Genomic DNA, 22,252 nt, shown 5'->3' on the forward strand with positions numbered 1-22,252 from the left:
CCCCTCACCCTTAAAATGGGGTGGCAAGTATCGGGGACCCTAAAAATGAGACTGTGCTAGACCAGTCCTCCCCCATTTGCCCTTTCTCCCCCTCCATTTTCCTGCTTTCACCCCAGGATCCAGGCGAGATCAGTACTCCCAGATTGAGACACCCTGTTGTCCCCATGGGAGACGTGACAACCGTGGTGGCAGGGATGAATCAGGGTGTCCCCAGTCCCACACAGCTGAGTGAGTGACAGGAATGCTGCCATCCCACATGGAGCCGTCCGTCTGTCCGTCAGCGGGGTGAGTGAGTGTGTGCTATAATTGGGATGGTGAGGATATTTTGGGAAAGGAGGCGGGGGGGTGATTTCGGTCACTCGGGGGCTCTTTGTTATTAAAGGTCGCCCGTGCCAGAACGATCCCAGCGTGGTCTCATCCTTCACCTCGGGATGGGGTGGCAGGGACGGGTGAGGACGGGCACGGCTCCCGCCACCCCCTGGGCTCACTGGTGGGGAAGACGCCGGTGGGAGGAAGAAAACCTTTCCACCACTGGGGTGCAGTTATTCTGCCCTGGATAACCCTGAGGGGGATGTCAGGATACCCATCCCTTGTGCCACAGAGTATCGGGACGTGGCACTCCTGGAGAGGACAAACAGCCGGAGCAGGGGACACCAGGTGGGCCTGGGGAAAACGGAGGGGAATAGAAGGAATACCAAGTGTGACGGCAAACCGGTGTCCCCACTATGAGAAAACTATCCCCTGGGGAAGAGGACAAGGCAGGGTGTGCTGTAGGACAGGTAGGAAAGCAGGGCTCAGCACTCATGGGTGCCCCCTGCGAGCCCACATGGGGGAAAAATAAAAGTACTTTTATTTATTTATTTATTTAAATTCCCGCTGGGCAGGTAACACCCTCCCTGCCGTGGCTGTTTTCCCTCCAGCCCCTCCCGCGGTGGGATAAAGCCCATCCCAAATCCCGGGCCCATTCCCGCTCCCAATTCCCGCAGTCCCCGCCGCGGCCGGGAGGTGGCGCTGCCGGGGGGGGGGACACGAAGGGGGCGTGACCAGACAACAAAGGGGCGTGGCCCCATTACATGATGTCACGGAAAGGGGCGGGGTTTGTGGCGCCGCGCGCCCGCGGGTTCATTCATAAGGAGGAGGCGCGAGCGGCGGGGCGGCCCCGGGGGGAGCCGGGGGCTCCGCGGCGGGGACAGGTAGGGGACACCCCGCACAGGGACACCCCGGCCCGCGGGAGCTCGGGCCATTCCCCCTTGAGACGCTATTCCCACTGGGGGGCTGGGGTTGGGGTTTCTGCAGCTTTGGGTTGTGCAAGGAGGGGGGGGGGTCCGGTGCATTTTTGGGATGCTCGACCCCCGCTGTGCGCTAAAGAAGGCGGGCGCTGTTTTTGCCTCGGCTTTATCCCCAAAGCAGGGGGCTGGGGGAGCCCCGGCTGCGGTGGGTGCGCTGGGGAGAGCCACCCGGGAGGCTGCGGCTGCTGCAGAGCCCAAGTAGGTTAAAATAAAGGGTGGAGAGGAGAAAAAGTAGGTTAAGGAACGCTCAGCAGCAGCTGCCTGGGAAAAGAAGCAGGAGCCGTGTCGGGCCTCTCTTTTTTTCTTTTTTCTTTTTCCCTTTTTTTTTTCTTTTTTTTTTTTTTTTTTTTATTCCCCGGAGCTGGAAAGCCCCAGGGCTCCGAGCCAAAGGACCGGGGATGCTGCGGGATGCTGCGGGATGCTGCGGGATGCTGCGGCGCGGGGCTGCACCCGGAATGGGGCCGCTGCCGGGGCTGGGCGCCATCCCAGCGCTTCCCCCGGGATCGTTTGACTTTAACGCTGGAATTTGGCGGCGGCTCGGTTGTTCCCGCAGCTCCGGTGGGGCCCGGGGCTGGGATCATGCCGAGTTTCGCTCCATCTGCCGACAATCCCCTCCTTGTCCGAGGCTGTCTCCAGCAGCTATTCCCCAAAGTTTTCCCCAACAGTTGCTGCTTTTTCCCTGCTTGTCTGCGGGAGCCATCGGCTGAAACCCTGTTCCCCCACGGGGAGGGGAAGCCCTCGCTGGAATCCCAGCGGGCAGTTTTAGGTTACAGATTGAATTAAGGGCGGCTGGGAATAACGGGCTCATGTGACCCGGATTTGGAGAGGTTTCCAAAAGCAAGTCGCCTCTTCTGGTGTGCTGGCATTGATTGCACCAGCCAGGTGCCGTTCGGGTCTGGTGGAGCTTGCAGTGTCCCCGAAAGCAGCCAGGTCTGGCACTGGTGGAGTAATTTTTCGGTTTCCTCTGGTTCTTGGAGGGGCAAATTCTGTCTGTTTTAGGGGTGTGTCAGGGCAGCGGGGCTTCCCAGCATCACCAGCTGAGGGTTTGTGCCTGCATACCCCATCCCCGCTTGGGATGGCCCCAAGCTGCCCCCAAAAGCGACTGCAGAGTCCTGGGCAAAGCTCCAGTGCCGACCCTGCAAGGACCCTCTGGTCCCTGTACCTCCTGCATCCCTATGGCAGCGTTCTGTTCATCTCAGGGATATCCTTAATCCCTGGATTAAGTTTGGCATCAAGTCAGCTTTACCCCCGCTCCTGGTGGTGTTTAGATCCAGTTGTCGTGATCTGGAATGCTCTGGCGAGCCGGGATGCTCGTGGTGTCTTAGCCACGGTGGGGCCTTCCTGTCCTGAGGCCACTTCATCCCCAGCAGAGCCAGTCTCCAGGCATCTCGGTGTGTCCCCAAAGCGGCGGAATTCCACAGCCCCAGACAATTCAAATGCTTCCCGTTGGGTTTAAAACTCGAGTTTTACGGGATTACAGGGTGGAGACTCGCAGGAGTAGCAGCACCCCTTGGTGCTCGAGGGGCACGTCCCGAATCCCAGAGGAGTTCAGGAGCTGGGCTGGCCGGCTCCGTTCTGGCCCCCTGAGGGAGTGCTCCTCTGCTGGGAGCTACTGGAGGCAACTGGAGTACGGAGGGTGTTCATTTTGGGTTCTGCCATCGTGTCTCAACACATGTCCTACAAACTACCCGGCTCACCCCCGGGACCCCCCTCACGTCTAATTAGCTGCGTCTCGGCGTGGTGCTGGCCACTAATTAGGAGAAACTCCTCAGGCACAGGCTGTAATGAAAGCTCTGCCAGGGCTCCCACAGGACCGTGACGACCGGGGGGAATTTCCATGCGGGTGGCAGGATTTCCATGCAGGCGGCAGGATTTCCATGCGGAGGCTAGATCCGGGTTTGGGTTATTATTTGGTTTTTTCCTTCCTTGCCCTGTGCTGTCAGCATAGATTTTAATTTTAACAACCAATTGCTGAGCCTGGAAAGGGGGGATGAGACTATGGGAAACACCTCTTGTTTTGTTCGAATTTTTATTTAAATATTTTTAAATGGTTTTTAGTGACTTCATTTCCTTGTGACAGATGCAAAAGGATTTCCTCTGGAGCAGGAAAAACCTTTTTTAAACTTTTTTTAAGCATCATCTTCTCCTTGCATGAATGGTGTGACTCCACTGCTGAGGTTGGTCCCTCTCCAGTTTGGGATGAAGCCTGGGATCTAGTTTGGCATCTCCAAGGAAAGGGGTGATGCTGGGCATTCCCTAAAATCTCTAAAAACTTTCTGTGGGATGGTTCGGGACTGCTGCTGTAGGATATTTAGGCAGATGCCTCGGAGCATCCCAGAGGGGAGAAAAAGGAGTCTCAAATTACTTCTCCAGTGGGATTTTCCCTGGATGATGACCCTGGTGCTCCCCCTTGGGCAGGTCTCCCTGGGTGAGGAAGAGGAGCGGGATGCACTGGTGGCTTGTCACCGTCCTGGGGGTGAGTATGGTCCCATCCCATCCCTCTGCTTCTCTGATGCTCAAACACCACCCCATTTGGGGTGCCATTTGGGACGTGGGGATGGGTTTGCATCCCTCGTGGTGCATCCAGTGAGTTCAGATCCCTCACACCACTGGAGAAGGCCGTCTGCCGGCTGTGGGGCGAGCGAGAGGGTGGCAGCAGTGGCACCACCTGTGACAGGGTGGCACCTGCCACCGTGCCACCGCCGACACAGCCGGCCCCGAGCGCTGCGATGCTCCCGCAGGTGCTGAGCAGAGCGGCCCAGGGGAGCTGCAGTGCCCCGGAGCAGGGGGCAGCGGGATGCCCGCCCGGAGAGGAGCCCAGCGGGGTAAGCCGTGCCCGCCTGCGCCCGGGGGGATGCTGCGGGACCCGCCCGCCGCTCATCCCCCGTTCCTCACCGCAGGATCCGGCGGGGACGTGCCGAGCTTGTTCCCCCGGCACCTTCTCCCTGGGGAACGCGTCCTGCGCCGCTCACACCCGGTGCCGCGCCGGGAACAGGGTCCTGGCGGCAGCGGGGACCGCGGCGAGCGACAGCCGGTGCGGAGCCTGCCTGCCGGGGTGAGCCCAGCCCGGGAACCGAGCCCCAGCCCTGCCCTCGCCCGGGGGTCCTGTCCTGAGCCCTCCCCTCCCTCCCGCAGGTTTCACAGCCCTGCAGGGCAGAGGGAGCCCCGGGGCCGCTGCCTGCCCTGCGCCGCCGCTCCCCGCAGCACCCCGGGGTGCCCAGGTGGGTGCTGGAGCCGCGGGTGTCACCCCGGGGCTGGGGCTGATGGAGGAGCTTGGGGATGCCACAGGGCGTGTCCCCCTTGGGATGGGGCACAAAATCCTGCTGGGATGTGGCGGCTGAGGACACCCCTGCCCATGACGCAAGCGGCTCCTGCTTTCCTGGGGTCCAGCCCTGGTGCAGGGCTCCTGGGGAAATGGGGTTTTACCCCAAACAGCCCCTGTGTGCGGCTGATCCCTGACTCCCGGCAGGCCGGCGGCGAGCCCGCAGCCCCGAAATGCCGGGCAGGGCGCCGGGAGCCAACGGGACACGGGTGACCCTGCTGGGTGAGGAAGAGGAGGAGGCAGCAGCAGCACAGGCGGCCGTGCTGACCATCGTCCCGGTCTTCTGTGCCATGGGATTGCTGGGAATCCTGGTCTGCAACCTGCTGAAGAAGAAGGGGTATCATTGCATCGCCAGCAAGGAACCCCAGCCCGGCGGCACCGGTGAGCCCTGGCTGTGCCATGATGCCTTTGGTGATCCCACATCCATCTCGTCTCCTCAGCCCATTCCTCCGGTTTCTTGTCCTCCCTGTCCCACGGCATCCTGCCTGTCCTCGGGGTGCCTTATCCCCCATCACCGAGTTTTCCCTCACTTCTGCTTCCAGGTCCCGGCTCTATCTACCAGCTGGAGGATGCCAACGAGGACACCATCGGGGTGCTGGTGCGGCTGATCACCGAGAAGAAAGGTCAGGGGTCCCTGGGAAGGGGGAGGAGGGGTGACCTGGGCCAGAACGCCGTGACCCCCAGTTCCTCGGTGTCCCAAACGCAGAAAACGCAGCGGCGCTGGAGGAGCTGCTGAAGGAGCATCAGAGGCAGCAGCTGATGCCACCGAGCTGCGCCCCCCTCAATAAGTAAGAGTCCCCTACGGCTGCACTGGGAACCCCCCCGTGGTGGCACCACCCCAGGCTGATGGCATTCCCCCCCTCCCCAGGCTGCACCTCCTGCCTCAGTTTCCCCCCGCCTGCCACCACCAGCAGCACCCGCACACGGTGCAGGGACCGGCCCCGTGTGCCCGCTGCAGCCAGAAGTGGCCCGAGGTGCCTCCATCGCTCAGTGCCACCAAAGTCCCCAAAGCCGGGGCTCACCCCAGCGAGGTGACCATCCTCTCCATCGGCAGGTAAGCAGGGACAGCCCCGGAGCGCGTCCCCCGTGCAGGGGCCAGGCTGATGCGATGCTCCCACCAGGTTTCGGGTGTCGCGGATCCCTGAGGGCAGGGGCGAGGCGGGGGCTGAGCCCCTCCGTGGTCCCCTCCCCGCCGGCAGCGGGGTGTGACCCTGCGAGGGAGCAGCACCGCCGGCCCCCACCAGGTGAGGTGCTGGGGAAGGGCTCTGAGGCTGGGAAGGAGCAGGAGGGCGGTGGGGACAGACTGGGGACAGTGATGCGGAGGGAGGGAGGGAGGGTGTCCCTGGCTGCGGGGATGGTGCAGGGTGCCGGCAGCGCTGGCACGGGCTGGCACGGCCGGGCTGCTCCGTGACTCATGGGCAGCTGCACGGGCTCCCTCGTGTCCCCTGTCCCCTCCTCCAGCAGTGCTGCTGTGACCATCCAGCCCCGAGTCCCTCCTGACATGGGCATGGAGGGGCTGGAGCCTGTCCAGGCAAGGGAACGGAGCTGGGAGGGCACTGCAGAATTCCCGGGGGAGCTGGGAAAGGAGCTCTGCTCCCAGGGAACAGGGACGGGAGGAGAGGGAACGGCCTCAAACTGTGCCAGGGGAGGCTGGGGTTGGGTGGTGACAACCCTGGGTGAGTGACACCGGGTGGCTCCTGCCACCCTGGGTGGTGCCAAGGGCCCCATCCAGGCTCACCTGGTCCATCCCTTGTCCTCCACAGCAGGCAGCTGGCCTGGGGGCTGCCTCGGGGGTCAGTGGCACCCCCAAAGGCCCCTGGAGGGGATGGAGACACTGGGCATTGTGTGAAAGCCAGTCCTGCTCAGAAAGGCAGCTCAGCTGCTGCTCCTGCCACCAAGGTGTCCAACAGCAGCACAGCAAATGCAGCATCTCACTGGGCTGGTGAGAAGGATTCTCTGTCCCTGATGGTGGCCACGGCCTGCTGGCCTGACAGATTGTAACTCCAGGAGCTGCAGGCCGGGGCTGGTGGCCCCAGGAACCACCTGGGATCCGTGATGCCACACACAGCTCCACTGGAAGCCCAGAGGACGCTGGATGCCATTTCATGGTCACCTTCTGGGTCTGTTGGACTCTCCAGGACCATCATGAACTGCTGATTTCCCTCCAGCATCTGGTGCCAGTGCTCAGCATCACAGGATAATGAATCCTTGGAGCATGGAATGACTCCTCCCTTCCCAACAACCCAGCTGGAGCACGGATGGCTCTGGGCAAAGCCATCCATCCATCCATCCATCCATCCATCCATCCATCCATCCATCCATCCATCCATCCATCCATCCATCCATCCATCCCTCTCTCCAAAGTCTCAGTTCAGAAGCACATGGTGTGATGCCCACCATGAAGATCACACATTTCACTCTCCATGGGAATTGCTTCTATGGGATCACGCTGGCTTGGCCACGTTGGGATCACTGGGATAACCCACCCAAGGTTGGGTTGGAGACCATCAGCCTCAACCATCAACCCAAAAAAAGGTTTTCATGGCTGGTCTCATTCACCTCTCCACAACATCACAGTGCCAAAGAACCAACCACCAACCCCTCTCGGGCTCTTTTATTTATTTATTTAATTTTTTTTTTTGGAAACATTTTAATAGTTATCGAATGTTCTACATCTTACAGTAAATATCGTACAGTTACAAACTCTTGGCTGAAATCTGTCAGGGAGATCACGACCTGATCTTCAGAACCAAAACCAGAACAGAAAACAAATGGGAAAATAACCCCAAATTTACACTTCAGATGGACAAACTGTGGCTGTGGGGCTCTCCAGGGCATCAGTCCAAGGCCATGTTCCTACACACCTGTGAGATGTAGACTTGGAAGACGTGGTTACCCTTGGGTTTAAATTTTTTTTTGTTGTTGTTCTTTCAGGGATTTTTTTTTTTGTTGGTATTTATTTTTATTTAAGAGGTTCCAATAATACTTTAAAAACGAGCTGGTCTGGTGGTGGAAATTAATTTAAAATTAATTACATAGAAAGAGGGGTGGCAGCCTGGTGTGGGTTGAGGCCATGTTGTGGGAATTGGAGGGATTGGGTGCAATCCTGCACCTCACCATGCTTCCCTACAAATCCCTCCCCTGATCCTGAACCCCTTTGCCCCCAGGAGAATTCCATCTCCCAGCTCCATCTCCTGCAGGAGGATGCAGGGAGGCTGCAGGTGGCCATGTTGCATCGAGATTATTCCCTACAAGCAGCACAATTGAGATTTTCCAAAGCGGAACTGCTCCTGTCAAACCATGTATCCTATTCCTGCCCTGCAACCAGTCCCACAAGTTATTTTACCTGATTGCCAGACAATCTCCAAGGATCATGGTGCAACATGCCACAGAAATGCCTTTTCCAAGATTTCTTCCCTCTCAAGCTCTGTCACAGGCTTTATTTTCCTTTTTTTCCCCTAAGGGAATACTAATACCCAGCAGCAAAAATATTTGGAGGCTGATCCTAGCTCAGGAGCAAAGCCAAGGGAAGATGGGCAGAAGGTCACCACAGTTTGGGGGTGAGAGCTGGAGGGCCTGAAAACATTGGCAATTAAAAAAAAAAAAAAACAAACAAAAAAAACCCAAACCAAAAATACCTGGATTTATGGGCATCCAGCAGCTGTTATTGCTATTGATGGCTGGTTGGATTTTACCAAAAGTAAAGCCTCAAATGTTGTTTTCCATCCCCCTAAAAAATACCAGGATCCTATTTCATGCCCTCCAGCTGGGAGCCACATCCTCCCACATTCCCTGTGGGGATGCAGGAGGGATGGAAGGACCAGACTCAGTGAGATGCTGGTGGCTGGAGGAAAACCTGCTGCTCTGAACATCCCTCATTAAAACTAACTCCTTAAATAACATTTCCTGGGCATTACAACCCAAAACTGCTGAACTGAGTGATTTTTTATTCATAAAATACAGGAGCAGATCCTTGCCTGGAGGGTTCAGCCACTTGGAGGCATGATGGCCTCAGGCTTCAAGGGGCTCCTGGGCTTTGGGGGTCACCACCACCACTAAAATCCTATTTTCCCCCCAAATCTTGCGTCATTGCAGCTTGTGTTTTGGAGTAAAGGTAAGGGCAGGGATGGGTTAATGGTTCAGAGTTATATTCCTTCCTTTTAGCTGGAATTTTAATCTCAGGCTGCTAAGGATGGTTTAACCCCTCCTGCTCTTCCCCACTGGTGTGATCCTTCCCTAAGGAAAACCCTTTTCCTTAACCAACATCAGCAAAGCTTTGCTAGAATGAAATATTGGAGAAGCTGGTGGCCCCCACCACTGTCCTGCACTGTGACCTTCCCAGGACCCTCACTAAGGACTTGGGGTCCAGGAAAGGGCAGGGAGCATCTCCCCACTCCACAGCCCCATGAAAACACCTGGGGAAGGAGCTAAGCCTGGCTCCCTGTGCTGGCCCTGGCTCCACACAGTGCCTCAAGGCTGGTGACCAAATGTCCTCCCTAAAGCTTCTGGCCCAACAGGTGGCAAATATTTCACCTCTCCACACCTTGGTTAATGAGTATTCTGCCTGGGAATAATGGGATGGTGAGCACTGCACCTGCTATTGATCCAAGCAAAGGAATTAAAGCTCAGCTCCATGCTCAGCTCCTGGGGCTTTCTCCCCCACCTTTAATGCCTTTTTTTCCTTCTAGGGGAAAGCCCAACATCTCCTTTCCACACATAGGCCAAAAGTTTAGCAGTGGTTCCTAAAGTGGTGCAGGGTGTCTGGACATTGGTTGGGGTGGTGTCTGTGGGAAAGGTGGTTTGCAGAGCCCAGGCTGGGATCCCAAAGCTTGCTGGACCCCCCAAACCAGAGTGCCATTATGTTGGGAGACCTGACTCAATGCTGGCAGACAGCTCCTGGTATGTAACACAAAGTCAGGGGAAAAAAGGGATCTCAGAAGTCTTCAATTGTTAGGATCTGCTGGGCATTTTTTGGCCCAGGTTCAACTGCAGTGTGCTACAAACAGTGGAAGGACACTGGTGGTGCTATTTCCAAGGTCCTGTTGCTCTTTACTAATCCTTGGCTTTGCCAAGCCAAATGGGGAACCCACTGTTTACTGGCTCCTTTTCCCTTTTTTCTTCTCCCTTCCCTCTACAGATACCCAAAGTGCAGCCCAAGGCTGCCCCTTCCCCACCCCACAACACTGATGTCCAATCTTCCCCCACTTTTGTTCCCCCTGAGGCTGAGGAGCTCAACCAGAGCTTTGCTCTAGGTTTCCTCCAAAACCAGCAGGTCATCCAAATGCCCCCCCAGACAGAAGTGCCAACAGCCAGCCTGACAAACCTGGGACCAGCCAGTGGCAGGGCCAGTCCTCTGGGATCCCTAGGCTTGTTCCTGCCCACCTGGCCATGCTCCAGGAGCTCCTCCACTCCACCCAGAGCACGGAACACTTTTGGCACACTTGAGGCAAAAATCAAAACCCAGCCAAGCTTTTGTCTTAAAACAAACAATAAAATCCCAAAAATCTTGTTTCTATACTTGGTTTAGTGACAAGGATTTAAAAACAAACTGGCCACAAGCATTGTCTGCAAATCCAAACTGCCTCTGCTGCTCTCAAGACAACTTATTGCTCTACTTGGACACCTCGAGGGGGGATGTCACCAGCTTCCTGCCCCGTGTCCCTGGGTAAGCCAGACCCCCCAAACTGCCCCTGATGCCCACAGCCTCTGTGTGCCTGCTGTCCTCCATCCTGGTCCATGTCCACTGTGGATCACCTTCCCTGCTGTCTCCTCTTCTCAGGTGCCTTCCCATGAAGAAGGCGACGAGTTTATTGCTATTGCTTCCTCCCCTCCCACTTCTCCAAGCAGAGCAGCCAGAATTCATCCCCTGCCTGGCCTTTCTCTATGGTGCTGGTATTTGTGCTTGGATGAACATTTCTCCTGGAAGTCTGGGAGCTGTGACCCAGGGAAGGGGAGGGGACACCTCAGCTGCCCTGGTGGCAGTGCAGTTTGGTCTCAGCCCTGCCAACACCGTGGGTTGTGCAAGGTGGAGCTTCCATCTTCCCCTCGCCCTGCCTTCAAGACTCCTCTCCATCAGCCAGACACCCTCCTTGCCACACCACCCTACTCTGGAGAGGCTCTTCAGCCCAAACCCTAGACCAGGAGAAGCTCTTCAGCCCAACCTTTGGCCACCTCTGGCTGCCCTCAGCAGCTGCCCAGCTGGTACAAGCAGCAGCCAGCGAGGAAGGAGCTGCCTTCTCCTCACACTGCCCCAGGACAGGCTGAGGGGGAGCATCCTGCTTTCCCAAGAGGTTCCACGTGCCCCCAGGGCTCTCATCTTCCTGCTGCTCCCTCCCATCACCCACCATCCATTTGCCCAGTTGGAAAAAGCAGACCAAAGACCCGCTGGTGACCAGTCCTCGTGCTTCCTAAGACAAGTGTGTTACGTTGCTAATTATATTTATATTCTCTTACTCCTACAAAAAGAAGGGATGAGTTCAGAATTCCACTGCAGATAATGCATTTATAATCTATCACGACAGCTATCTGGAAGACACCAATTTTCTTGTAATATGTTATGGAAGATTGAATAATTTATATTCTTCAACTAAAAATACCCAAACCAAATCGGAATAAGCCTGCCTACCAGCGCTGTGCTTTTCACATAGTACCCTGAACATCAACCACTCTTACTAGCCAAAAAAATTCTAGGCTCTTGTCAACAACAACGACAACAGAAAAATAACAAAAAGAACCCAAACAAACAAGAAGTGGGGGGATCTTTGCACCACTCAGCTGGGCAATGCTGGAAAAGTGAAGAGTCTGAGCTTTCAAATGATAGGACTGAAGAGAGAACTTGACTATTGCTCAGTGTCAGTATGTGTGTTACACAATTCATGTGGGGGGGAGGAAGGGGGGAAAAAAAGAGGCAGAAGATTAGAAAAAGCAGCTTTTACAAAAACCACTAAAGAATGCATAAAGTGACCTTTGCACTTTTTTTTTTTTTTTCCTTTTGTTCTTGCAAACAGACGAGGCACTGCAGCCCAGCGGCCGCAGCGCCGATGTAAGACTTGTGTAGTTGCATACAATGTTTGACTCCGGATCTGGAAGAGAGCAAATGCATTAAAAACAGGGAGTTAGAAGGATGTTCCCCTCCTCTCTGCACCCCTGTACCACGTGGAGCTGATCCATATTGAATTTAACCATCCCTGCAGGCAATTTCTCTGTAGGCAAGGAGGCTGGGAAAGCAGCAGCTCGCTGGTGGTATCCAATGCACAGGATTACAAATATGCAGATGGGATGCTCCCTGCTAATTGCACACCAATTTGGGAGGGGCAGGATTAGCCCAGCAGTAATTTGTGTGGCACAGAGAGATTTTAGATAACCCCGGGGCTGGATGGGATCTGTGTGCACGCAGCAGCATCGTGTTCCCATCAACTGCCTGTCCTGGTAATTGGGCACGATGGGCCAAGGGCTCCAGGAACAAGCAGCTGGATTCCTGGATCCTGAGCATGACACGCAACCCCGGTGCTAATGAACAGCCTGATCTGCCAGCAGGGGAACAGAAACATCCCAGTGCCATGAAGATGGGCAGGGACTCTGTCAGGGAAGGCAGTGCTGGGCTAATGGTTTCATTATGGGGATCTGGGGAAGCAATTCCTCCCTTTGAGGGTGGGGAGCGCTGGCAGGGGGTGCCCAGAGCCCCATCCCTGGGGTGTGTCAGGGCGGGCAGGTGGGGCTGGGGGGCTCCTGGGGCAGGAGCAGCACTCACATGGGCTGGCAGTGATTACCAGTGTGGAGGTACGTAGCTGTAGGCGGGCGTGCCCTGGGCGCGGTAGGTCGGCACGGACACCGGGTGTGCTCCGATGGCAGTGTGCTGGGGGGTGGTCAGCAGGGTTCCTGCAGGGACACCGACACAACACGCCTGGCACAGGGCTCGGGGGTGCCACCCGAGGGGCAGAACAGCACCCCTGCCTCCTGGTCCTCTGCCCTTGCCCAGATAATCCCTCTGCCTGCCAGACCTGATTCGAAGGTGCTGGACCCATGTCATGGGGATCAGCCAGCACCACGAACAGAATAAAAACACCCGAAGCTCCAGCAGATTTTCCATGCTACCTATGGCCCTAAACCTTAAGGGTTTTCCTTGGTTTTTCCCCCCAGTGCTCCTTGTCCCTGAAGAGCAGCAGCAGAGCTGGCCACAACCTGCTGACATCTACCTGCTGACAGACTGGGCTTAACTTGGAGAGGAAATCACTGCACAGATCTGAAGCAAACTGGAAGGGATGAGGGATACAAAGGGAGATGAGGGGAAACACCTGGCAGATCTCCAGGAAAAATTTAAATGAAGTTTTTTTTCAGTCTGCAGCCAGTCAACAGAGGGATTTTAGGTAAGAATTTGCACATTTCCTTCATGGGAAGGGAGAACACAGCCCTGGACTACTCTGTTCTGGGAGCAACTGGGTGTTCAAACCAAATTCTCAGTTTCTGGGTATCTCTCTACAAATGCTATTAATGAAATTCTAACACATCCCACACGCATTAATTACATTTATCCACTTTTCAATATAAGCAACAGTAAATCTCTCAGAGTGGCTCTTGTCACATCCAGGCTGCAATATCTCTGCTTGGAATAGGGATTGTCCCCCATTACAGACTCCTATTTCACAGCTAATGCAGATGCAAAAGGATGAATGATGCATTTTGTGCCATAATTCAATATACAATCCTAAGAATTGTTAAGGAGAAAAATGCAGGCTTTGGAAAAAAATTAAAACCAGCCCCTATTTTAATGTACTAACAATTAATTGCAGTTAGAAATGTAAAGGAGCTGGGATAGATAAAACAAGGCCAGCATTCATTTTGTCAACAAAATGACGACCATGAGCGTTGTAAAAAAACAGAGCTTGAGAGAAATAAGATGCTTGAGGACAGTTTGGCTTACGGAGCAGAGCACAGAACGACGTACTAAAGACATGAACAACGGTGAGCCAGACTCTGCTGATCCAGAGGGTTGGGGCAGGTGTTCCCTGCAGCGGGGAGAGCAGAGCAGGGGCTGAGGGTGGCCGCTTACCTGCCGACATGGCCATGGTGGTGCCGGCCACCATGCCCATGGCCACGCCGCCGGCGCGCGGCGCGGGCACGGGCGCGGGGTAGAGCGCCGAGGGGAGGCTGTTGGGCTGCACCACCGTGGTGTGGTGGATGACGTGGGGCTGCGCCGCGTACACCGGCTGGGTGTAGTAAGCTCCCTGCGGGAAAGGAGAGACATCCCATGGGCACTCCAGCTGCAAACACCCGTCCTGAGAGCAGCACAGCAGCCGAGCGGGTCTCCGTTTGGAATTGGAGCTGCTGCTGGCTCCCAGGGAGGAGCTTCTGTGCTGCAAACATGAACATGAGGAGACAATCCATCCCTCTGATGGGCCTGGACACAAACAGCTGCTGGTGGGGAAAAGGAGAAAGATGGGAGAAAAGGACAAGCCACGGTTCTTGGATGATGCCAAGGTGCTTGTGTCATCTTCCTGGGTTTCCAAAAATCCAGGCTGCCAAGACTCACAGGGTTTTGAAACGATGGGTGAAGGATGCGTGGGAGTAAAAGGAGGCAATAGAAAAAGCTTCACGTGCAAAGTGATGGAGGGCATGAAATGAGGAGATGAACTGCTGTCCCCAGCAACACTGTCAGGACCTGCAAACCAGGAATGGGAGGAAAGAAAACAAGGATTGGAATGAGCAATCCTCAATCCTCATCCCAAGGCATTTGAGAACTTCTGATGGTTGGGACCAAGGGGAGAAGGAGGTGCAGGACAACTACTCCATCACTTTTTTCTTTCAGGAGGTACAAAGGTCAACAGGACAAATGGCAGATTCTGGGGCTGGGATCAGGGAAGAGCCAGTGTGCAGGGTGGGTTGCACCCCAATGGCTTTGCAGCTCCTGGTGACAGTGGAGCAGCAAGATGCTCCAGTCTCAGCAAGGCACAGGGAAATCCCTCCATGAGACTGTAGCTGCTGGATAAGTTGGTTATTCAAGATAAAAGAGAACAAAAACCAAGGAAGTCTCACATTGCTCTGAGAAGCTCAGGATTTTCAGTGGGAAGGGATATCCAGGTGATGCTGGCACCTCCATCCCACCAAGACAGAGCACTTACCTGGGTGTCCAGGCTCTGCTGGGGTGTGGCACAGGGGCAGGGGTGACACAGGGACAGGGGTGGCACAGGGGCAGGGGGCACCTACCTGGGTGTACAGGTTCTGCTGGGGGTAGGCACTTCTGATGGGGTACATGGCAGTCTGGTAGGGGTTTGGAGACGGCGAGTAGGGAGGAGGGGCGTTGTTACTCTGGGTGGGTGGCACCTTGTAGGGGGTCCCCGCAGTGTACCCTGCCAGAGACAAGAGGGGACCCAGTCAGGGCTGCCAGGAGGGCTGGCAGTCAACAAATGGGCCCCGAAGACCAAGTGTGGATCCCCCAAAATGTGGGAGGGAGAGGAGAAATCAAGGCTCAGCCCAGGCAAAACACACAAATAGATTTAACTTGTTTACTCCACTGTGTTCAGCAATTAGAGAAGGGCAAGATTTCAAGTCTAATATCCCACATCATCCTCCAAGCACTGAAACAGCACAAATAACAGACTGAGCTTTTAGGAAGTCCCAAACAGCATCTCACCCCCTCCTGATTACTGCAGATTGGAAAAATAGGTGTTAATTAACAAGGGGAATAGCTGTGACTCTTTTCCTCACTCACATTAGCAGGAGAGCAACCATCTCTGAATGAGGAGTGGAAAAGGTTTGAAATATTGATCAGTGCAGAAGTGATGCCTCCTCCATCAGGACTCCTCCAGGGACCCAACGTCACTCACAGACCAACCAACCTCCTGTTTTTCCATCTAAGGGATTTTTTTTCTCTCTGTTCTGAACTCTTTTTTCCAAACAAAGCCCTCAGAGGCTGCCAGTTCTCAGCATCACATTTCATTTCTGAGGGGTGTCTAGAGGTGAGGACCAGCTCAAGCTGTGTGGATTCACCACTCTGAATACCAAGACTTGCAGCTGTTTCCTGATTGAGGAATCACGGACAATTTATCTCCTATATTAAAAAGGTATTAAAGATAATAACCCAGGCAGATGTAATCTGCTGTGTTTATAAACTGGGGAAAAAACAGAACAACCTGCAGGTGAAACAATGTGAAATCAAGGTTTAATGACACAAGATGATGGAGGCTCCTCTCTGTCTGGCAGATAATTTTAAAACCTAATTATGACTAACACCTTATTAGGATTAGGCTGGTGTGGCCCGTGCTGCTGCTGTTTGTGGTTCAGCAGCACAAGCCTTTAAGCTCCAGCTTCTATTAAAATTGCTGATTAAATCCCTCATGTCACTCGAGAAATCTCAGCCTTATTGATCCTGCAGCTCACAAGTGCCCTGGATTGCACAGAAATGTTTTTCTATAAGAAGCTGCTTGGGGGGGAAGGAGCTCAGTGGGGAATTCTGTGTTGCCATCGCTGCTTCTTTCCAGGGTTCACCACAAGCAGGATTCCTCATCTGGGCAAGGAACTGACTGATGCCCCCTCAGGTGAGACCCCACCTGCAGAGCTGCCTCCAGCCCTGGAGACAACAGCAGAGGGACGTGGAGCTGCTGGAGAGAGTCCAGAGGAGGCACCAGAGCTGCTCCAGGGCTGGACTGTGCCTGGTGTACAGCCCCTACCCAAGGAATGGTAGGGACATCCCTTTTCCAAGAGAAAGTCTCTCAAATGATTTAAAAATATTTATTTTTAATAACTCTCTTCATCAAAAAAAAAAAAAATCATCTTGCTTCCTCTCACCTTGCTGATTTAATTTAATAGGAAAAGGGAGTCTGGAGTTGCTGGAAGGTGAGGAACACTCTGACCCCATGCCACTCATGGCCCAGATTTAGCAGAGAACAGTAAGGCAAGGGCCAGAGGACACCCCACATACCAGGGAAAGCATCCCAGGGTTTATCAGGCAGCTTATCAGCCCTCCTGGAGGCACTACTTATCCTCTTCAGGGATGAGATGACAAGGCAGCACTGGAAAAGCCTGTTTGACTGCAATCACTAAACAGCATCTCCTCCCCTCCTCCTGCTCAGCCAGCCTGGGTCACAAGGTGGGAGTTTCAACAGTGTTCCTTGAAAATCAGGCTTTATTTTGGGAATCTTTCAATTTTAAGGGGATGGGGAATAATGTTCCTTTGGAGATAAACAGCTGTGAAGAACCCCAGGTTGCTCCCAGGAATCAAACACTCAGTTAAGAGAGAGGTTTGACCTTCTCCTGCAGGAGCAGCAGGAGGGCCAGTGCTTTCCTTTTCAGGATCCTTCATAGTTTTAATCCCTCAAAGCCAGGTTGGATGGGGCTTGGAGCAACCTGGCCCAGTGCAAGGTGCCCATGGGGGGTTGGAACAAGATGGTCTTTAAATCCCTCCCGACCCAAACCAGCCTTTGATTCCTGATCCCAAATAACCCTGCCCACAAATGAAGACCCAGCAGGGCAGGCAGACAGGCACAAAGCAACCCAGCAGAAGCCCAGAAGGAAAGGTTTGTTTACTGAAAGCTGCAGAAGAAGCCTGGTAGGTTCTGTTCTCAGTGCCAGCATCCACTGGGAGGTGGAAGGTGCCCTCGGTGGCACAGGACGAGGAGGTCTGGGGCCAGGCCTGCTTCATCAGAAGTGTGGCTTGAGGGGAGACAGAGAACAGCTGTCACACAGAGCAGGGAGGGACAACTTCCCACACCCATGTCACATTGGAACCACCTCGCTCATCTCTTCCCCCCAAGTTCCAACCCCCAGGGAAGGGACATCACACCTGGGTCAGGGCTTGGAAATCTTCCTGGAGACCCAAGGCTGAGCAAAGATGTTTCACACCCTCCACATCTGCCCAGACTCTGGATTAACCCTCTCTGAAGGTACAGCTGTAAATCTGGAGTGTCGCAGGGCTGGGAGCTGGGAATGAGGGACTGAGGAGGAATTGGCACTGCAGCAGCACAAGGCATCCCAGTGGATGGAAACCCACATCCAGAGAGTGCAGGGAGGCACTGCTGCAGCTCTGCTGCTCCTGCAGAGACTGTCCTGCACTCAGGCAGCAGTGGGGAGCACAGGGGACAGCCAGCAGGGCTGCTTCACTGGCCAGCAGCAGCTGTGGGTCTGAGATCCACATGGATGCTGCTCCATTGCTGGACAGGTGGAATCCTGCTCCTCCCTCCTCCTCCTCCAACAGAAACCCAGGTTTGGGGGAAGCAGAGATTCCAGCCCAATTTCTCCTCCACTTAGTCACTGATCATTTTCTGCTCCAAGTCTCTGCCCTCTCCCAAAGGTTTGGGAGTTATTAAGGATTTCCAGGCTGCCTTGCTTTATTTTCCATGGTAGGCTGCACACAGGAACATCACACCAGAGAGCAACTCCCAGCACTGAGACAGAAACATTCCTTCACTTGTGCTTTTATTCAGAATCAGATTGATTTTTGCCTCTGGATTTCACAGAGGTTTTAATCTCTGAGACTGATGAGACAATTCATTCCAATGTTACACGAATCCTTCCTCTGTGCTTTTCCCTCTCCACATTAAACCTGCCACAAAATCAAGGCAATTTGGGATGGGAGATTGCCATAGCTCTGCGTGTTCTTTATTAAATCATGGATCCTCAGAGAATCCATCACTTAAAACTACACAAAAGGTGGATCAAGGAGGCTTCCAGGAACATTAATGCCTCCTGGTCCTGTGCAATAATCCACAGGGATCACAATCCAGCCATGACTACCCAATATCATTTAAGGGCTACCTCCAACCAGTGTCTTCTGCATTTGGTTTATCCTCTCACCTAAATATAAATAAAATAAAGAGTTTCTATTCACTATCAGTTTAATTCCTGGCAAATCAACCAGTGGGAACTGAGCAAACAGTATGTGCAGAACTGGGACTGCTCTGTTTTCCTGACAGGACCTTTAACAGATCCCTAATTTCTGATTTCAGTTCTGCTCTGTGAGTGCACTACTGCAATGCCATTACTTCTGCCCTGCATTATTAATAAACACAGCTCCAGCCTCAGCCAGCCTCCACGAGCAGAGACTGTGTCCTACTTTCAGGAAAATAAAAAGGGAGGCTTTAATGAAGGAAGTTAAAACAAAACAACCATGAGGAAGACAGAATGCCTGCGAGGGAACATGCACCAGGCTTAATGAAGACATACATAATTTTATTTTTTTTTTAATTGTGTCTCTGCAGCGGACTGATTTTAGATGCTCATTTGTGCATACTTAAAAGGGATTCTTTAAGAACAGTGTCCTAAAAAAGCAGGCTCATTGCAAGCCTGAGTTTGCAATGCTGGTGTTTTGTCTTGTGTCTCTCCCTCTAAAAACAGTGGAAAAATAGCAGGAAAATCATACAAGGCAGTGGAATGGAATTGATAGAATCCCAGAACATCCTGATTTGGGAGAGATCAACAAGGATCACCCAGTCCAACTCATGCCCTTGCTTGTAGGGTTCCTTGGAATAATCTGGGGAATAATTTAACACCTTTTGGGCTCAAACAACAGCAAAATATCCACTAGAAACCTGGCACTGGGAGAGGAGAAATCAAGATTAGCTCGTCACCACTTCCCTTTCCTCACTGGAGGATTGCACCCAGGGAACTCCAGACTTCTCCATATTCCTCTCCTGGTTTCCTTCTGATGCTGTTACAAAGCTTAGGTCACAACACCATTGAATTTCCCAGGATTTTGGGAGCCATGAGGTCAAGAGAAGAGCACGAGCACTGCTGACTTGCAGTGAAGCACCAGGGAGTGTTTGGAGAACACCAGTGACAAAAGCAGGTGGTATTTGAAAACTGGGATTATCTTCAGGGGTTTACTTTGCATGGCATCCAGCAAAATTCATGAGGTTTGAGGCAAGAGACATCTGAGAGTGAGCAGGAGCATCTTTAGGGTGGGGCAGAGAGGGTGACTGAGCTGGGATAGAATGGTTCCATTTGCAGTTATATCTCAATACTTGCAGTTACATCCCAAAAGTTCAGAAACCACAGGCTCTTCCCACCCTCTATTCCAAGCACTGTTGAGGGCCATGTTTCCCTGGTTCATCTCCATATGGAGAATCAGATGAACCCTTGGATTGTGGTGGTTTTTTAGTGAGCTGGAGGGATTTCTGACAGCAGGCACCACTTCCTTCCCAGCCTGGAGCTTTGGAGCAGGACCTTGTCCATGGATGGGATGCTCAGGAGCAGTAATTCTGCTGGGAACATGCAGCATCTCTTTCTTTTTTAGACTCAATGTCTAAAATCCCTTAAAAACATATTTAGAATGAGCCTGCTGCTTCAGAAGTCCAAGATTTGAACCCCCAAGCTGATTCCCAGTGTGTTTGAAGGACACCAGGAGCACATTCCTCTCCAGGTTTTTTCCAGCCTCCTGTGTGACAGCAGCTCCTTCAATCTGAGGAAACACTCTCTGTACTGATGAAGGTTTTAACTCAGCCACTGAACCACAGAATTAGCTCAGCCCAATTCCATTTAACACAGTTGAGGATTCTGTCACTCTGTCACATGTCCCCACTGCTGGGAGGTTTTATGGCACTTATTTTTTCCATCAGTTAGCTCTCAAAATCTCTTTTTTTTTTTTTTTCCTCCTGCAAGTCTGGTTTCCATTGAGAAGGGACCACTGAGTGTGGTGCTGGGAGGTCCTGAGCAGCAGAGCCTGTTCCTGCTATTAACATACTTTAATATCCTACTGTGATATTAAATTGTATTGATTTCAAGAGCTGTAAAAATTGTTTATAACAGAACCACAGAATGGTTTGGGTTGGAAAGGACCTCAAGGACAATCCAGTTCCAGCCCTTTGCCTTGGGCAGGGACATGTTTACCTACACTAGGTCTCTCCAACTTGGCCTCAAGACTCATGGGAAACTCTATACAAGTTTCAGCATTTTCATTCCAACCTTAATTTCTGAGTTTTAATCTTCATAGTTTCCTCACCAGTTCAGTGCTTAGCTGTGTTACCCACTGGAAAGTTTTTATTCTCCATGCAAAACCACCTGTCAGCTCTCTGGACACCAGGAGATTTCCAATAAATAATTAAATGGTGACTAAGATGTGCAAGAAGCAATGCAGACTCCCCAAAATCCCTAGCCTGCAGTTATCTGGGGTTTCCTCTCATTTGGGTGTCCCTTGGCCTGCATGATTGGGGACAAGTGGCATTTTATAATATCCAGGCCAAAATGCTGGAATGCTGCAGTATTTACATTCCTGGCTGAGCAGGGAGGACACTGCCAGCCTCTGGCAGGGCAAGCTACTCATAAATTTATGGGCTTTTTCTTGTTCTGTGGAGTTTTTTTTTTTTTTTTTTTTCATTTAATTCCTCCATTGTTTTATCCTTCAGGGCAATTTGAGGGTGGCCAGCACAAATCCAGGGGAACAAAAATTGTTTCATGTTCCATGTTAAGGCTTTAGTGGGAAGAAATGCAGCTAAAGACCTTATTAAAAGCACATAAACCCAAACAAAACACAACAGATCCCTTCCAGAATCATCCACAATAAACAGTTTTATGGAATATGTGTAAACATATGTGATGCAGAGAAGACAAAACCAAAAGATTTTGGCAACAAACCCCTCATTCCTTTTTCATCAGCCTTGGAAATCACCTGAGCCTGGGGATCCACTGATTTTATGACAACTGGGAGACTGAAAACTTGGCAATTAAGGGAAGAGAGGGTTTAGCAAGACTGGCACAAAGTCCAGCTTTGTGTTCCTTATGCAAGCAGCTCTGGCTACTGCACATGGAGCTCCAAAGGCAGCTGCATTTGGAAGTGCTGAAATGTTTTTTAGGGATGTTTCAGGATTTTTACCTGGGGCATAGCCAGGGCTGCTGGTTGGATACATGTTGGGATTGTAGGCTGGGGCAGCAGTGGGGTAGCCTGTTGGGTAACCTGCAAGGAGAGAAAAACAGGAATTAGGATTTCATCAATCCCCCAGGGATGGCAGCCCTGAAAAGCAATAAACACCCTGTGTGAGCATAGAGGCCACCAGGGGAATTCTGTGAGAACAGGAAGGACCATGAATGTGTGACATCATCAACATTTCAGCATCATTCCTGTGGGAAACAAGGATCAGAATGCAGAATGCAGGTGTGCTCACTGTGCTTTGGAGAAAACTGCTGGGAAAATCCATATCTGAATCTGAAATTCCACACTGTTGGAATTCAGGTCCAAAACCCCACTGGCACAGGGGTACTGGAAGCTTTTCCTGGGCTGTGTGGCAGCACTCTGGAGAGCCCAGCACCTGCACCAAGCAGAGTTCCTTGCTGAAGGGAAGGCAGGGATCCTGCAGGAATTCACCCATGGCTGCACAAGTGCCATTCCCAGGAGGGAACACCTGCCAGGCCACCTGGAAGGAACATGGCCAGAGCCTCTGGAGCCACGCAGGGTTTAATGGGCACTTCAGGGAAGGCTGCAGAGCATCCTCAGCTTGCATCAGCCTCACTCAGGGAGGTCAGAGGGAGTTCAGAGGAGCTGTGTGGTGGAAGTGGGGGGCTGGAAATCGTGGCACAGCCCAGAGCCTGTGTGCACTCACAGCATCCAACTTCCAGCTGGAAATTCCTGTCCCCTGTGGAGACCACAGACACCATCCCTGCACCTCTGCTCCTTTCCCACAGAACCTCCTGAGCTGGCAGCACCCCCAGGATCATC

At 53.0% G+C, this 22,252-nt stretch overlaps 2 protein-coding genes across 10 annotated transcripts in view; one reads left to right on the plus strand and one right to left on the minus strand.

Moving 5' to 3' along the window:
* The first annotated feature begins 506 nt into the window (after positions 1 to 506).
* Positions 507 to 5,856, plus strand: RELT (RELT TNF receptor). Of its 6 annotated transcripts, none has more exons than XM_079321509.1 (11): positions 1,140 to 1,193; positions 3,370 to 3,466; positions 3,708 to 3,765; positions 4,031 to 4,114; positions 4,190 to 4,344; positions 4,425 to 4,510; positions 4,759 to 4,992; positions 5,154 to 5,234; positions 5,318 to 5,399; positions 5,480 to 5,665; positions 5,733 to 5,856. In XM_079321509.1, the coding sequence occupies exons 2-11, from the start codon at positions 3,441 to 3,443 to the stop codon at positions 5,818 to 5,820; spliced, it is 1,080 nt and encodes a 359-aa protein (XP_079177635.1). In that variant the 5' UTR covers positions 1,140 to 1,193; positions 3,370 to 3,440; the 3' UTR covers positions 5,821 to 5,856. The 6 variants fall into 6 exon arrangements, with proteins under 6 accessions (XP_079177633.1, XP_079177635.1, XP_079177636.1 ...); XM_079321510.1 differs by having other exon boundaries at positions 1,159 to 1,193; positions 3,348 to 3,466; XM_079321507.1 differs by lacking the exons at positions 1,140 to 1,193; positions 3,370 to 3,466 and adding an exon at positions 507 to 657.
* Positions 5,857 to 7,198: 1,342 nt separating this feature from the next.
* Positions 7,199 to 22,252, minus strand: part of FAM168A (family with sequence similarity 168 member A) — a 118,403-nt gene continuing 103,349 nt past the window's right edge. For all 4 annotated transcript variants that reach the window (XM_079321587.1, XM_079321588.1, XM_079321590.1 and 1 more), the window contains 6 exons: positions 21,413 to 21,493; positions 17,134 to 17,259; positions 14,815 to 14,957; positions 13,661 to 13,835; positions 12,362 to 12,489; positions 7,199 to 11,693 (listed from right to left, as the gene is read on the minus strand). In XM_079321587.1, the coding sequence (XP_079177713.1) occupies positions 12,377 to 12,489; positions 13,661 to 13,835; positions 14,815 to 14,957; positions 17,134 to 17,259; positions 21,413 to 21,493 (638 nt within the window). In that variant the 3' untranslated portion in view covers positions 7,199 to 11,693; positions 12,362 to 12,376. The remainder of the gene's footprint in view (positions 11,694 to 12,361; positions 12,490 to 13,660; positions 13,836 to 14,814; positions 14,958 to 17,133; positions 17,260 to 21,412; positions 21,494 to 22,252) is intronic.

The sequence above is a fragment of the Erithacus rubecula genome (genome assembly GCF_903797595.1).
Source record: "Erithacus rubecula genome assembly, chromosome: 1".
Lineage (NCBI taxonomy): Eukaryota > Metazoa > Chordata > Aves > Passeriformes > Muscicapidae > Erithacus > Erithacus rubecula.